At 41.9% G+C, this 15,982-nt stretch overlaps 1 protein-coding gene across 1 annotated transcript in view; it reads right to left on the bottom strand.

Annotated features, from left to right (window-relative positions):
- The window catches only part of LOC135522307 (ubiquitin-conjugating enzyme E2 E2), a 35,216-nt gene extending 20,929 nt beyond the window's left edge, over window positions 1-14,287 (bottom strand). The window contains exons 1-3 of the mRNA XM_064948438.1: window positions 14,136-14,287; window positions 12,108-12,293; window positions 9,856-9,906 (exon numbers count right to left, since the gene is read on the bottom strand). Coding sequence (XP_064804510.1) covers window positions 9,856-9,906; window positions 12,108-12,286 — 230 coding nt within the window. The 5' untranslated portion in view covers window positions 12,287-12,293; window positions 14,136-14,287. The remainder of the gene's footprint in view (window positions 1-9,855; window positions 9,907-12,107; window positions 12,294-14,135) is intronic.
- Window positions 14,288-15,982: the final 1,695 nt, after the last annotated feature.

Raw genomic sequence — 15,982 nt, 5'->3', positions numbered from 1 at the left:
GAACTTGCAACCTTCCGGTTACTAGACCAACGCTCTAACCACTAGGCTACCCTGCCGCCCCAGGGAAACTGTGGGAAACTCTCCAAACATATGGAAAAAGGTGCTCTGGTCAGATGAGACTAAAATTGAGCTTTTTGGCCATCAAGGAGAACACTATGTCTGGCACAAACCCAACACCTCCCATCACCCTGAGAACACATCCCCACAGTGAAGCATGGTGGTGATAGCATGTTGTAGAGATGTTTTTCATCAGTAGGGACTGGGAAACTGGTCAGAATTGAAGGAATGGATGGCACTAAATACAGGGAAATTCTTGTGGGAATCCAGAGATTTGAGACTGGGACGGAGGTTCACCTTCCAGCAGGACAATTACCCTAAGCATACTGCTAAAGCAACACTTGAGTGGTTTAAGGGGAAACATTTAAATGTCTTGGAATGGCCTAGTCAAAGCCCAGACCTCAATCCAATTGAGCATCTGTGGTGTGACTTAAAGATTGCTGTACACCAGCGGAACCCATCCAACTTGAAGGAGCTGGAACAGTTTTGTTTTGAAGAATGGGCAAAAATCCCAGTGGCTAGATGTGCCAAGTTTATGGAGACATACCCCAATAGACTTGTAAGGCAACAAAATAGAAAAATGCCAAGGAGGTGAATACTTTCCCAAGCCACTGAATATAATGTGATCTCAAAGTATTGGGAGAGTGACATTTTTGTTTTGCTTTGCCTCATTACTCCAGCACTCTCTATTTGAAATTAACAATGACTATGAGGTTAAAATGCAGACTGTCAGCTTTAATTTGAGGGTATTTTCATTCATATTGGGTGACCCATTTAGAGACTACAGCACTTTTGTACACCAGGTAAAAAAAATAAAAAAATATGTCATGACATTTTTCGGTGACAAAACCAAATATGCTAGACAAGGTGAGATCTTTTGTGTCTGTAAAATGAATTGTGCGACAAATGTCGGTGGAAATGCTTTTCTGCTCAAAAATTGATATAAACCTTCATATCGACGTAAACTTGGAGTAATGCGATGACGTGTGGTACTCCCACTACGACTTGTTGGGAAAGCATGCAATTTATTAGGCTACAGATGGCTGATGAAATAAATTATGATGAACTTCACATGGTGGTGAAAGTGCAAGGTAATGAGCTTGATGATCCTTTCCAATAAACGTCTAGGGTCTTATTCTGGTGACATGATGATCACTGCTTGGCTGCGGTTTGAAAAATAAAATGATCTTGCCCCTTTGTCTATAATAATCTCACCATGTCTATACAGTGCGTTCGGAAACTATTCAGACCCCTTCACTTTTTTCACATTCTTATGTTAGCACCTTATACTAAAACTGATAAAATACCCCCCCTCATTCTGCACACAATACCCCATAATGATGAAGCAAAAACAGGTTTTTAGAAATGTTTGTAAATGTATTACAAATGAAAAACAGAAATAGCTTATTTACATTAGTATTCAGACCCTTTACCATGAGACTTGAAATTGAGTTCAGGTGCATCCTGTTTCCATTGATCATCCTTGAGAGGTTTCTACAACATGATTAGAGTCCACCTGTGGTAAATTCAATTGATTGGACATGATTTGGAAAGACGCACACCTGTCTATATAAGGTCCCACAGTTGGCAGTGCATGTCAGTGCAAAAATCAAGCCATGAGGTCGAAGGAATTGTCCGTAGAGGCCCGAGACAGGATTGTGCCGAGGCACAGATCTGGGGAAGGGTACCAAAAAATGTCTGCAGCATTGAAGGTCCCCAAGAACACAGTGGCCTCCACCATTCTTAAATGGAAGATGTTTGGAACCACCAAGACTCTTCCTAGAGCTGGCCTCCCGGCCAAACTGAGGAGTCGGGGGAGAAGGGCCTAGGCCAGGGAGGTGACCAAGGACCCGATTGTCACGCTGACAGAGCTCCATAGTTCCTCTGTGGAGATAGAACCTTCCAGAAAGAAAACCATCTCTGCAGCACTCCACCAATCAAGCCTATATGGTAGAGTGGCCAGACAGATGCTACTCCTCAGTAAAAGGCAGATAACAGCTTGCTTGGAGTTTGCCAAAAAGGCACCTAAAAGACCCTCTCAGACCATGAGAAACTAGATTCTCTGGATTGAAGAAACCAAGATTGAACTCTTGGCCTGAATGGCAAGCGTCACGTCTGGAGGAAACCTGGCACCATCCCTACAGTAAAGCTTGTTGGTGGCAGCAGCATAATGCTGTGGGGATGTTTTTCAGTGGCAGGGACTAGGAGACAAGTCAAGAGAGGGAAAGATGAACGGAGCTAAGTACAGAGCGATCCTTGATGAAAACCTGCACATTTACAGACGTATTCTGCCCCTTTACTCAGTACGTTGTTGAAGTACATTTGGCAGTGATTATTTATATTATACACACACACACACACACACACACACACACACATTTGCAAAACAAACAAAAAAGTTTTGCTTCGTCATTATGGGGTATTGTGTGTAGATCGATGAGGGGGGGGGGGAATGATTTAGTCAATAGCATACAGATAGCGATGTTGGCTAGAGCGCACCTCTAGAGAAAACCATCAAAGTTAAATGCAATTATTATTATTTTTTTGTACATGGGAATTTCACTGTAAAATGTTTTTTTTTTTATGTGCACTAAGTCACTATGCACAGCCTTTTATCTGAAATAAGTCAATTTGATGGAAACTAATCTCTGGTGGGAAATTGCACATATTGCTTTTATGATTTTCTTTTGAATATTTGCATGAAAACTTGTCACCAATTGGAAAGAAACTCAGCTATTGTCCCAATACTTTTGGAGCTCACTGTAGATATCAATTGAGAACAGGATTATTTATGTTGGATTCAATTTGAATGGAACCCTAACCCTAGGCTATTAATCTTTACAATAAAAAAATAAAAGTGACCCCCAAAAGCCTGATGGAGATGTGTAAATTAGACAATCAGATATTAGGTCTAATATTTACTGTAGAACAGGTTATGTATGAGACGCATGGTCTGTCCCTACCCTGAGCATTGACGATTGATCATGCAGATAGCAGAACAGAGAAAGCCGTAGAGAATACAGATTTAGACATTGCATATCATTTAAAGGAGCTGCATCTGATGTCTGCATTGGTCGTGCAGCATTTAGGGTGATAAGTCCTATGCAGAAGTCAGGCATTCATACTTCTTGCGCTTCGTGGAGCAGCGCAGAGCTGTTGTGAAGGAATTGAGTTTGTTTTATTACAGGACCTCCCGCCAACCAACCATGTCAATGCAGAGCTATACGGGGCCCTCCGCATTGTTACACCATTTGGCCGGCGCACAGAGATGCAGTAAGGAGCTCAATGGCCTCTGGCATGTCTCTGGGGGCTCCGCAATTGCGTCACACCATCCATATGGCGTCTCCGACCACATTTTCGGATCAAGCATAAATTAGCTTTTAGGCCGTAGCTATGGATACGGAGTCTTCGCCCATGCCCCGCTCCAGCAAACCCTCTTTCTCAAAGCTAAGGAGCCTGATCATGTTTTGCGCATGTGTTATTTTACACAAACATTTGTTTTTCTAACGTAGCTGTTCACACTACCCCCTCCCTTGATGTTTCGCTCTTTACTCACCCTCTTCTTAGCCATGTTGATGTAGCCCGTCTCTACCTCATATTTCTGAACAGTTGAAATAAAAACCCTGCTGCGATTTGAACAAACATTCGAAAACATATATGATGAAGGCTATAACCTTCTGTCTGTCGGAACGGATATTGCAGTTGCACAAGCAGGAAGCAGTCCCTATACTTTGGAAAAAAACTATCAGCGCTGTGTGTGACGATGGCTAATCTTTAACTGCTGCCATATTGTAGTTCCTGTCTGCCTCCTGGTGACTTTAGCATTGTTTCCACTGCAGTCATTAAGCTGTGGCACTGAGGCCACGGCAAAGAAATATGGAAAATGAAAAAAAAGATTCTACCGAGGTGCACTTTGAACATGATAGAACAGTCCTCTGCAAACAAAAAATGTAATGAATAAAAAATGTCAGACAACCCCATAGTAGAATGGTTTCTATTTACCTAGTCGGCTTGTTGTTGTGTGTTCTATGCAAGATAAATATTCCTCTCGAGGCACATTCAAATTATGGGGAAACATGCATTTTGACAAGTAGTCAATGCACAACAATTCTTGCAATAGCTGGGAAAAGAGCAGCTTTAATGGCATTTGTTAAATAGAGGGGGATCCCAGCCTTCCATTCCTACTTGTATTTCTCAACTTATAAATATGCAAACTGCACCATTTAAAAAAAGTTCAGCACATGAATGCTAAATGTAACTCTGGTAATAATAATAATAATAATAATAATGTTTGGGGAGTGACTGTGTGATAATGGTGATAATGCTTTTTGCTAATAGCATACCTGATAATATGGACATTCCCTCACAACATTTCCCCCCCACTTCACATTTTTGCAGAGGAAACACTGCAGCTTAGCCAATATCCACAATGATGAAAAAATAACATGAAATTGCTAATTAGACTGCGTGTCGGTGTCTTGCTGCGTTCCACCTCTGGGAAGCCGAGCATGTATCTGGACCGGTGAAAATAGTCTGACAATGGGAGAGTTTGTTTATGCTGATATCATGGCGTGACTAACTAGCTGCATGCAACTCAGCAGATAACTGGCTAGCCTGACTGTTGGTGTCGTGCTCGCCTGACAGTTGTGTACAACATGAAGTTTGTAGGCTACACCAGTGACCAGACAAAGGCGATCAAGGGGGGGGAGTGGCAGCGGAGCACCCAGCACAGCAACTACGTAGGAAGCGGAGTGGCTACATTCAAAATTATCTTGCACATGGGCAGAAATATCTGTATTTTTAGCCTGGGCAAATTGGGATACAGAAACTCTGTATCCATAACCACTGTATAATTTAACAGTTCTATTTCACATCATGCTGTTCATTCATTATAATTGATCACAGTTATTTATCCCGGGAAACGGGAGTGGGTTTGAACGGGAAATCCTGATAACTTGGTTCCTGTTATTAAACCCTAATATGTAAACATACAGTATTTTGCACTACTGGGAAACAACCATTATCAGAAGGTCATGAACAGGCTGCATGAGAACAAATGTCGTAAACCATCAACGATCTACACAAATTCGCAAATAAATGTTCTGTTCCAGAGTCTTTCTCAAATCTTGGTTCAAATCTGTTCAGAAAATGATCAAGTTATTTCACAAAATAAGAATTTGTTCTTAAACTAGTTAAATAAAGGTAAATTAAAAAAATCATTGAAAATAAGAATTTGTTCTTAACCGACTTGCCTAGTTAAATAAAGGTAAATTAAAAAATAAAAGTCCCCTGGTAAAGCCTGTGAAAAATGGCTCTGAGTTTGTCACTCCCACAGAACCCCAGAGGGACCCAACGCAACAGTAATAAGCAGCAGTCACTCAGTCACAGTAGTGGAGATGATCCCATCGTTTAAAGGGGGATGGAGATAAGTGTGGGTATTATTGGTCCACAATGTCATGTTATAAATCCTGCTGAGTGCAGACACTTCCTATTGGGCCTGTCTGCCTGACATCATCAAAAAGTGACACGGTTTGGTTTGGGCATCTTTAAGGGCATTACATCATGCCATTTGGATTCAGAGGCCAGCAGAAGCTATTTGTGCTGAAGACTGACAGTGTTAATCAACCAAATTAGTGTGCATCTGGCCTCAAGAGAGACATGTCCAGTGCTACAGTAGGCTATACATCAATGGCAACATTCAGTCAGAATAAATGCTATTCTGTTCCAGACCCCTTTCATTGTTTCATCACATAAACATTGCTGTTTGCAATACTTGAAATATCTACAGCAATACTTGAAATATCTGACAGAGAAATCACAATGCCCAAAGCCTATTTGGTTAAAACTGGTTTCACATCACCACCCTGGACGGTTCTGACCTAGAATATGTGGACAACTATAAATACCTAGGTGCCTGGCTAGACTGTAAACTCTCCTTTCAGACTCATATCACACATCTCCAATCCAAAATCAAATCTAGAATCGGCTTTCTATTTCGCAAAAAAGCCTCCTTCACTCACGCTGCCAAACTTACCCTAGTAAAACTGACTATCCTACAGATCTGACTTCGGTGATCTCATCTACAAAATAGCTTCCAATACTCTACTCAGCAAACTGGATGCAGTCTATCACAGTGCTATCCGTTTTGTTACCGAACCACCTTATATCACCCACCACTGTGACCTGTATGCTCTAGTCAGCTGGCCCTCGCTACATATTCGTCGCCAGACCCACTGGCTCCAGGTCATCTATAAGTCTATGCTAGGTAAAGCTCCGCCTTATCTCAGTTCACGGTTCACGATAACAACACCCACCCGTAGCACACGTTCCAGCAGGTATATCTCACTGATCATCCCCAAAGCAAACACCTCATTTGGCCGCCTTTTCTTCCAGTTCTCTGCTGTCAGTGACTGGAACGAATTGCAGCTGAAGCTGGAGACTTATATTTCCCTCACCAACTTTAAACATCAGCTATCTGAGCAGCTAACCGATCGCTGCAGCTGTACATAGTCCATCTGTAAATAGCCCACCCAATCTACCTCTCTCATCACCATACTGTTTTTATTTACTTTTCTGCTCTGTTACACACCAGTAGCTCTTTTGCACACCAGTATCTCTACTTGCACATCACACATCATCATTTATCACTCCAGTGTTAATCTGCTCAATTGTAACTCTTCGCTGCTTTGGCCTATTTATTGCCTAACTCCTCATGCTTTTTGGACACACTGTATATAGACTTAATTTTTTTCTACTGTGACTTGTTTGTGTTATTGGCTTGTTCATTGTTTATTCCATGTTATTCCATGTGTAACTCATTGTTGTTGTCTGTGTCACACTGCTTTGCTTTATCTTGGCCAGGTCGCAGTTGTAAATGAGAATTTGTTCTCAACTAGCCTACCCGGTTAAATAAAGGTGAAATAAAAAATTTAATAAAAAAAACTTGTTTGATGAGTGACAATGACAAGGTGAGAGAGCTGTCACAATAATGACAGTAAACTGGAGCTGGGAATAACATCGTACTGCCCTCGTGTTCACATGCTGAAAAAACCCACAAAAAACAGGCTCCAAAACGCTTGGAACAAATACAATTTCTAACAAATATTTAGTAACAGCACTGATAAAAGACAATGTCATATCATGGATGCTTAGGACTGTTATAAAGCAGAGTACTAGAAAGTGATTAGACAGTAGCCAACGACACATCAACCATTACTTTCAACCTTCTACGATCACCTCATGATTCAATTTGCAGGCCATCTCCAGAGATGTTCTTTTACAGGATGATAAGGCTGGGAGACTCTCCCCTGCTTAAACAAAGGGGATGTCTGACTGCAGGCCTCTCAGTGGGGTGAGCGACGAGAGGAAATAAATCTGCCGGCCCCGGCTCTGTGTGTAATGTGCCGAGCGAGGTGATCTTTTCAATACAACACACACTGTCTTCTGAAGGGGCCAATAGACAGTGACACCACTTGCAGTGTGAAATAAAATGAATAACCTTTGAGACTAACTTGGTCGGTAGTGAGCGATGCGTAAGGCAGAAATGATGACATTGACTTTGTCAAGCCTCTTTCATGCAAAGCAAAAAGTTTTTTAGCCCTTATCGACGTTCACTTTTTAAAAAGTGTGTGTGGGGGTGATCTACTAAGCTTAAATATGGAATAATTTTAAGATGGTCATACCATGGATCATTTAGCTATTTGATTTGTAATTTTAGGAACCCTTGAGGCACCAAATATATCCCTAAAATTTATTTGATAATATATTGAATTTGACCCTAACTACCAGAAACCATAGAAATACACTGTATAACACATTCATAAATGGCAAAAAATCTTACGGAATAAGGTCCAAGCGTCTGTCCTATATCTAGGAGATATAAGAAAGCTCAGGAAATATTTTAGTTGGACACATATTTAAACCCTTATTTTTGTTTTCACTAAACTACCTCCATTCATTTGTATGGGTTAGCGTCAGACAAGTCCCACGATAGAACCAAACCTTCGTAGAACAAAACCGCTTTTGTGAGAAGACCGATTTTCTGGATGCCTCATGGTCTGACAAACAATGCTATAGCTCGGCCACCCTCTACCGCAGATACGGAAGAACATCAATAGACTCTTAAGGATTATTGAAATTGTCTGTTATACATATTCTATAACCCTAATAAGACCATTATAACAGTGGAAGAACATTTTAATTAGGATGTGTTATAAAAGTCATTTTATTTTAGTTGTTATTGGGGCTGGGACGATACCAGTATCGCGATACTCATTAGTATCGTGGCAAGGAAACAAAACACAAATGGGATTGAACTTCTTTAGGAAAACAGCCCTGATGTTGAAATTTAGTCACATGTATTTACTTTCAAGCTATAGCACATAATATTTTACATACAGCAGTTTTTTTTTTTAAAGGACCAAAGAGTCTGGTCTGCTTCGTTTTTTCATTTTTTTGTGCAGAAAAACATATTATTGCTATACTGGTATCGTCCCGGCCCTAGTTGTTATGGGATTAGCATGAATATGCAGCCCCGGGATACACAGAGAGGATAATCTTTAAAACACCTAATTGTTTTCCAGACAACTAGTTATTTTTATGGCTGCGTACATTTCTGTTAGTGATTGTTTTACTTTAAAATTATGCCGCCTTTAATCACTCTGCCTATGTAGCCCCAAGCAAAATAATTTCCAACGTGACAACCTCATTTTTCAAAGTCCAATTTAACAAATTATTTGAAGTACTTGAGTAAAGAGCCAATACTCAATATCTCGTTTACCCTTCAGTAACTACATTTTGAATTAGAATGAAAAGGTTACATATATATATATATATATACACATATACACACACACACACACAAACACATATATATATATATTCACCATTTCAGCAAGGGTGTTACATGAAACTCAGTTAAAGTGATAAGTTCAAAGCACCACACACACAACTGTCTGTTTAGCACTGGATGAGTCAGTCAGGGCCATCTCTCTTTGCCGTTTTATCAGGTGCATATAAAATGAACACAACCAATCTAAAATGGCCAAAAAGCAGCAGTTGCCTTGTGCCTGGCCTCCATTTTCTCTGGTAATTTGCATTTGAATGCTGAGACTGAGGTAATTACCGTGCTGTTATAAACAGGGGAGGATAATCAATGACAACGTCACTTTGTGTTCTTTAAGTTAATAAGGCCTCTGCACAACATCCCCCAGGGATGCCTTTTGTCATCCAGCGGCTGATGCACGTGGTCGGTCTGCCACTCGCTAGCTGGCCGCCATATCTCTCCCTTTAAGGACAGGCAGCACAACACAATAACCATTGTCACAAACAGACAATCAAAACTTTTTAAAATCACATGTTCTCTTTTAAAATTTAAACTGAAATCGTATGATCTAAAATGGTACGTTTCCTATACGGTTACATCTACATTTAAGTCATTTAGCAGACGCTCTTATCCAGAGCGACTTACAAATTGGTGAATTCACCTTCTGACATCCAGTGGAACAGCCACTTTACAATAGTGCAATAGAACAAACTATAGATAGAACAAACTATAGAAATGTTGTGAAAAGTGCTAGCGTAAATCACTCTTCCGTGTATGATTAACATCTTTATCATAACAAGGATATACCACTGTAATACCTGGCCGCCTATGTAAAACCAGAAAGACTGAAGTCCATCCTTCATTCTTAGAACCAACAATCCTTAACAGAAATACAGTATATCCTGAAATCCCAAGGCCACAACATGAGCAAGGTGAATACACATAAATGCTGGTAGAGAGCAATCTTTCCTTACCTGCAGTTTGGAGGTGGGTCAAGTGTAATTTCTGCAAGTTCTTTCTGAATCCTGAAAAACAATGATACTCTGTTTTAATCTTTGCGGCAATGAATATCTCTAATCACATAACTGAAAGAGCTCCCAGAATGCATTTGACCCCATGTGATAATGAAATGCACAAATATCATGTTGTTAATAAATCCATAGAACATGATGATACAGGTAGACCAGACCACAAATTGCAGTCATGAGTTAACATATAAAAATCTCAATTTACCAAAGGCAATCAAGGCAATCCATTGTAGGCTTACTATGTCTAGGGTTGGGCCGAAATATGATTCAATCAAAAATTGTGATATTTGACATTGACGATATATTGTGACATGCCAGACGATATCGTGATGTGCAAGACTAGAAAACTGTGCAGTTATATCAGTTTGGCTGTATCAATGTGTTTAAAATGTCTAAATAAATTAACTAAGCCCCCCCCCACAAAATAAATGCTAAGGTTATTTAATGAGAATGTCACTATATTGTAAATATGCACAAACATTATACAGTCTGAAATTATTTAGTAATTAATGGCGCAAAACTATTATATCAGATATCACGATATTTAGATTAGCATATCGTATAAGAGGTCTCCCCAAATATCACCCAACTCTAATGGTGTCACACAGTGCCATACTGTTGTTAAACTGACTTTTCCATGAGGAAGCAGCATCAGGCACATTACAAACATGATGAGGCAACCTCTGTTTATCAGCGTGTGTGTGTTATTACAATAGGCCTGTACAAATGTCAACATCTCTCAATTACTCTTTCAAATTCAACCCTGCAGCAGTCACCTGCGGAGGGAAGGGTTAATAACATCATATAAACATCTTCGTATAAAAAGGATGACATGTAATGATTCACACACAACAGTGCAATTTAACCCATCAGTCATAATGTTGTGTCACATCCATCTGTGTTGAACCAGGCATGGGGGAAAACGCCATGGAAACATATTATACCATCACTGACATAACTGCAGCCCATTTAATCAACAGAGACCTGTGGTGTCCAGTGTTGCGGTCGTAACACTAAAACCCTGGGTTTGAGCACAGCGGACTGTCTTATAAGTGTGCTACACATCAGGAAGATGTTCCAAATATCAGGGGTAGTTATAAAAAAGTGCTGTTGTCTCAGCCAATCCCTGGCTCGGCTGGTTGCATAATTCTATCATCACCTCGCATCAATCTGTGTTTCCACTGGCAAGACTAGGTGGGCGGAAGTGGGAATGCTGTTTGTGACAACACTAACCACACAGATATGTGTGATGAATGAAAGTATGGTCATCATCGTTACGGCTCAGGCCACCTGACCTTGTTAAGGAAAGCGCTATGAAAATGCTATAACCAAGGATAACCAGGGCAAGTCCAGACTGCTTCCTGGTCCGCTCTTATCATCACACGGCCAGGAAAGACTCAAGGGCATAGTCATCATAGTAATCTGCCTGTCAGATGAATGACAGGCATTACAGTGTCATGATGCGATAGATGCAACAGGGTGACCTTTCATTGCATATGTTGTATGGATTAAATCTAATGGATATATTAATAGCATGAGTGTGACTATAATACTAATGTCCATTGGACCGGTTAGTGTTATATACAATGAGCCTACAAAACGTTAGGAACACCTGCTCTGTCCATGACAGACTGACCAGGTAAATCCAGGTGAAAGCTATGATCCCTTATTGATGTCACTTGTTAAATACACTTCAATCAGCATAGATGAAGGGGAGGAGACCGGTTAAAGAAAGATTTTTAAGCCTTGAGACAATTGAGACATGGATTGTGTACCATTCAGACAGTGAATGGGCAAGACAAAAGATTTTAAGTGCCTTTGAACGGGGTATGGTAGTAGGTGCCAGGCACACCGGCTTGAGTGCATCAAGAAATGCAACGTTGCTGGGTTTTTCACACTCAACAGTTTCTTAGGTGTATCAAGAATGGTCCACCACCCAAAGGACATCCAGCTTGACAACTGTGGGAAGCACTGGTGTCAACATGGGCCAGCATCCCTGTGGAATGCTTTCCACACCTTGTACAGTCCATGCCCTGTCGAATTGAGGCTGTTCTGGGGGCAAAAGGGTTGCAACTCAATATCAGGATGGTGTTACTAATGTTTTGTACACTCAGTGTAACGCACCACCCTGAGGATAGGAAGGTGCTCAAACTTGCCCCACTTAAATACCACTGAACTGAGCCAGATTCAAGGTTTACCTCTTGGCACTGGTTGAGAGTTTGGCAGCTGTTTTACTGGAGATCTTGGTCTCCTTCTTTTTGGGCTGCGCTTGTTCCCGCTCCTGTTCTGGGGGCACTGATGATTCTCTTTGTTCGATATCCGAGCTCCCCCCACTGGTGCTGGGGCTGTCGTCCGGTCTCTGCACCTCACTGGACATCCTGGCCCTGGGAAACAGACACCAAACAGCACAGCTTTATCTTTCATTATGTTTTTTATGCAAAATAAACAAGTGGTGTAACGGTATGTTAGCCTTCCCAGGCCTTTTCAAATAAATTACTTTGGGGGGACTGCCAGGGTTCCAAGGTTGCACAGTCTATCATTTTATTAGTCATTGTGCTGTTTTGCAGGTTAAGATTAAGATGCCATTGTGCCCTTGAGCAAGGCACTTTGGTCAGTTGACTGTATTGGTTAATTGCACACAAGGTCCAACCGAAATTTGATTTCCGCTTTTAACCCAACCCCTCCGAAAGACACACATACAGGTTTTTGGGGGGAGAGGTGTGGGGGGCTGCCACACTGGGCGCCCAGGGTGCTGTTGTTGTGGGGGTTAAATGCCTTGCTCAAGGGCACAACAGCAGGCAATGGCATCTAGGATTTGATACCAGCAACACACCGGTTGCCAGCTCACTTCCCGCCGGACCCCAGATACAAACTGGTAACCCCCAGTTTCTGGCTCATCTCTCTAACCACACAACAGCAGTTACCTGCCTCCATGGTGTGGTTGAGTACAACAGAATACTTGATTGCCCTAGCAGGGAGACATTTTCTCAACGGGGTAATTATATAGGTCTCATCAATATTTCGACAAACTACTAAGATCTCAAACTCATTCATGAAGATCCAATATTACTGTGTTAACAAACCACCTACACATTTTTGTAGTATGAAAGAACAATGCGTTTAAGATGTCTTGACTGGAAGAGTCAAGTGTCACAGGCCTACTGATAATATAGTCGTATGTAAAACAATTCATTCAATATCACCACATGAACCTTTTGAGTAGTTGACCACATCGATTGATTGAACATAAACCGAAAGAGACACTAGCCGATAAAACTCAACTAATCAGGGAGTTGAGTTCAGTAGGCTAAAGAGACACTAGAACAGTAGGCCTGTGCCTCGACAAAGGGCATCAGATGACTGAGATATCGCCTTAGGCTTTGATGACAATAATGTGAGGTAAGTTTTTTTTATCTGTCACGGTCAGTGATATCGGTTTATATTGTTTCGAATAAAAGCCTGGGGAATAGGATTTAACGTTACGGTGAAAGATGCAACCCGTTAGTAGTGCTTTACCACCATCTTTCCCCGGGGTGTTATGATAAGGACATCAACGCTATTTGTGTATCCACTCGCCTAACATGTATCAACTTGCAAAACAGGTGTGAGCTGGCAACGTTGGGGAAATTATACCAATTCTGAAAATTGATAGTTAGATTTATCAAATATGACGCGCATGGTGACTATGGGCCTCAATAAATAGGACACAACAATGTATCACTTTCTTCTGTCGTTGTTTCGGACCCAGCTGAGCAATTGGTCAAACACAATTTGAAAGCCTCCCCCGGTCGACTGAAAAGAAAATAAACAAATAGCATGTGCCCGCGACACAAATAAGGCTGTCAAAAAAACAATGCATAACAAACATCAATAACACTGCAGGGGAAAAAAGTAACACCCGCTGTGTCATGTTCTGCCATGGGGAATTTAAATGAAGAGGCCTGCGCGTTTAAAACTCGGAAAAATATGCAGAGAACATCACGTATTAGAGATTCTTCGACATGGCATCAAGGGCTCGTCAAGGCCAGTCGACGCGAGGGCCAAATGAACAGCTTGGAAATGTGTGAATCCAACGTTTCTCAAGTGTCCACAATAAGCTTTGAGCTGCTCAGGCACAAAGAGAGGCACGTCCCACACCCCCTCATCGGAAAATGCCACTTTCACGGGACATTTACTTAGTTTCTGTACACATACCATGGACAGTAACATGCGTGCAAAAATATTACCTGGCAGCTGACCGTCGATGCAGTATTTAGAATTAAAATCCCAGGTGAAAAGTATATCCACACACACGACCGTCTGCTCGCACTCGTGTCCTTGCTATTTAACTGAAGGTAGCAACCGAAAAACGATTACAGAAAACTGAAGAAGCCGGACCGCCTCCACGCGCGCTCTCATATTGCGCGCGCCGCTCGTGCACGTATGATGGTCCCAGTCGCCCGAGATGAAACAAATCTGTATGCTTTATCACAAAACAGTTGTAATATTCAAAACAGCAAATGTAGAATTGAACTTGTCAAACTACTCAATGTTAGATGTCGGCTATTTGAAAATGATGGACCCTGCAGGTCGAATGAGCAAGGTAGGCTATGACAACGTGAGTGTACTAAAGGGAAACTCAACAAGGCATGGCATAACACCCTGGGCTGGGTTTTCCAAAAGCATCTTAGCACTAAGATCATCTTAATTCTATTGAAACTAAATGGACGAAAGATGATCAGTGGGTCTCTTCAGTGGGTCATATGATTGAGTGTGGTCTGGCCCAGGAGTGGGAAGGTGAACGGAAAGGCTCTGGAGCAACGAACCACCCTTGCTGTCTCTGCCTGGCCGGTTCCCCTCTTTCCACTGGGATTCTCTGCCTCTAACCCTGTTACAGGGGCTGAGTCACTGGCTTACTGGGGCTCTCTCATACCGCCCCTGGGAGGTGTGTGTCACCTGAGTGGGTTGAGTCACTGATGTGATCATCCTGTCTTGGTTGGCCCCCCTCCCCCCCTTGGGTTGTGCCGTGGCGGAGATCTTTGTGGGCTATACTCAGCCTTGTCTCAGGATGGTAAGTTGGTGGTTGAAGATATCCCTCTAGTGGTGTGGGGGCTGTGCTTTGGCAACCTGGGTGGGGTTATATCCTTCCTGTTTGGCCCTGTCCGGGGGTGTCCTCGGATGGGGCCACAGTGTCTCCTGACCCCTCCTGTCTCAGCCTCCAGTATTTATGCTGCAGTAGTTTATGTGTCGGGGGGCTAGGGTCAGTTTGTTATATCTGGAGTACTTCTCCTGTCCTATTCGGTGTCCTGTGTGAATTTAAGTGTGCTCTCTCTAATTCTCTCTTTCTCTCTTTCTTTCTCTCTCTCCGAGGACTTGAGCCCTAGGACCATGCCTCAGGACTACCTGACATGATGACTCCTTGCTGTCCCCAGTCCACCGGACCGTGCCAAACAGTTTCAACTGTTCTGCCTTATTATTATTGGACCATGCTGGTCATTTATGAACATCTGAACATCTTGGCCATGTTCTGTTATAATCTCCAGCCGGCACAGCCAGAAGAGGACTGGCCACCCCACATAGTCTGGTTCCTCTCTAGGTTTCTTCCTATATTTTGGCCTTTCTAGGGAGTTTTTCCTAGCCACCATGCTTATACACCTGCATTGCTTGCTGTTTGGGGTTTTTGGCTGGGTTTCTGTACAGCACTTTGAGATATCAGCTGATGTAGGAAGGGCTATATAAATACATTTGATTTGATTTTAGTGTTATGATGCTTTTGGGAAACCCAGACTTGCTCCATGCATAGTTGTCCATGGGCAACATAACTTAAGTGTAATGGGATGAATAGTGTATGTGTATATCAGTGGAGGCTCCTCAGAGGAGGAAGGGCAGGAACATCCTCCTCATTGAATTTCAAAATAAATAAATAGTAAAACTATACTAAATATATTCACATCACAAAATAATTTATTAAAACACACTGTTTTGCAATGAATGTCAACAGTAGCTTCAGCAGCACTCTGTAGGGTAGCACCATGGTGTAGGCGGAGGACAGCAAGTTTCCGTCCTCCTCTGGGTACATAGACTTCAATACAAA

Source organism: Oncorhynchus masou, chromosome 30 (genome assembly GCF_036934945.1).
Source record: "Oncorhynchus masou masou isolate Uvic2021 chromosome 30, UVic_Omas_1.1, whole genome shotgun sequence".
Classification (NCBI taxonomy): Eukaryota; Metazoa; Chordata; class Actinopteri; order Salmoniformes; family Salmonidae; genus Oncorhynchus; species Oncorhynchus masou.
The sequence above is the reverse complement of the archived record's forward strand: the minus strand, read 5'-3'. Positions and strand labels throughout refer to the sequence as shown.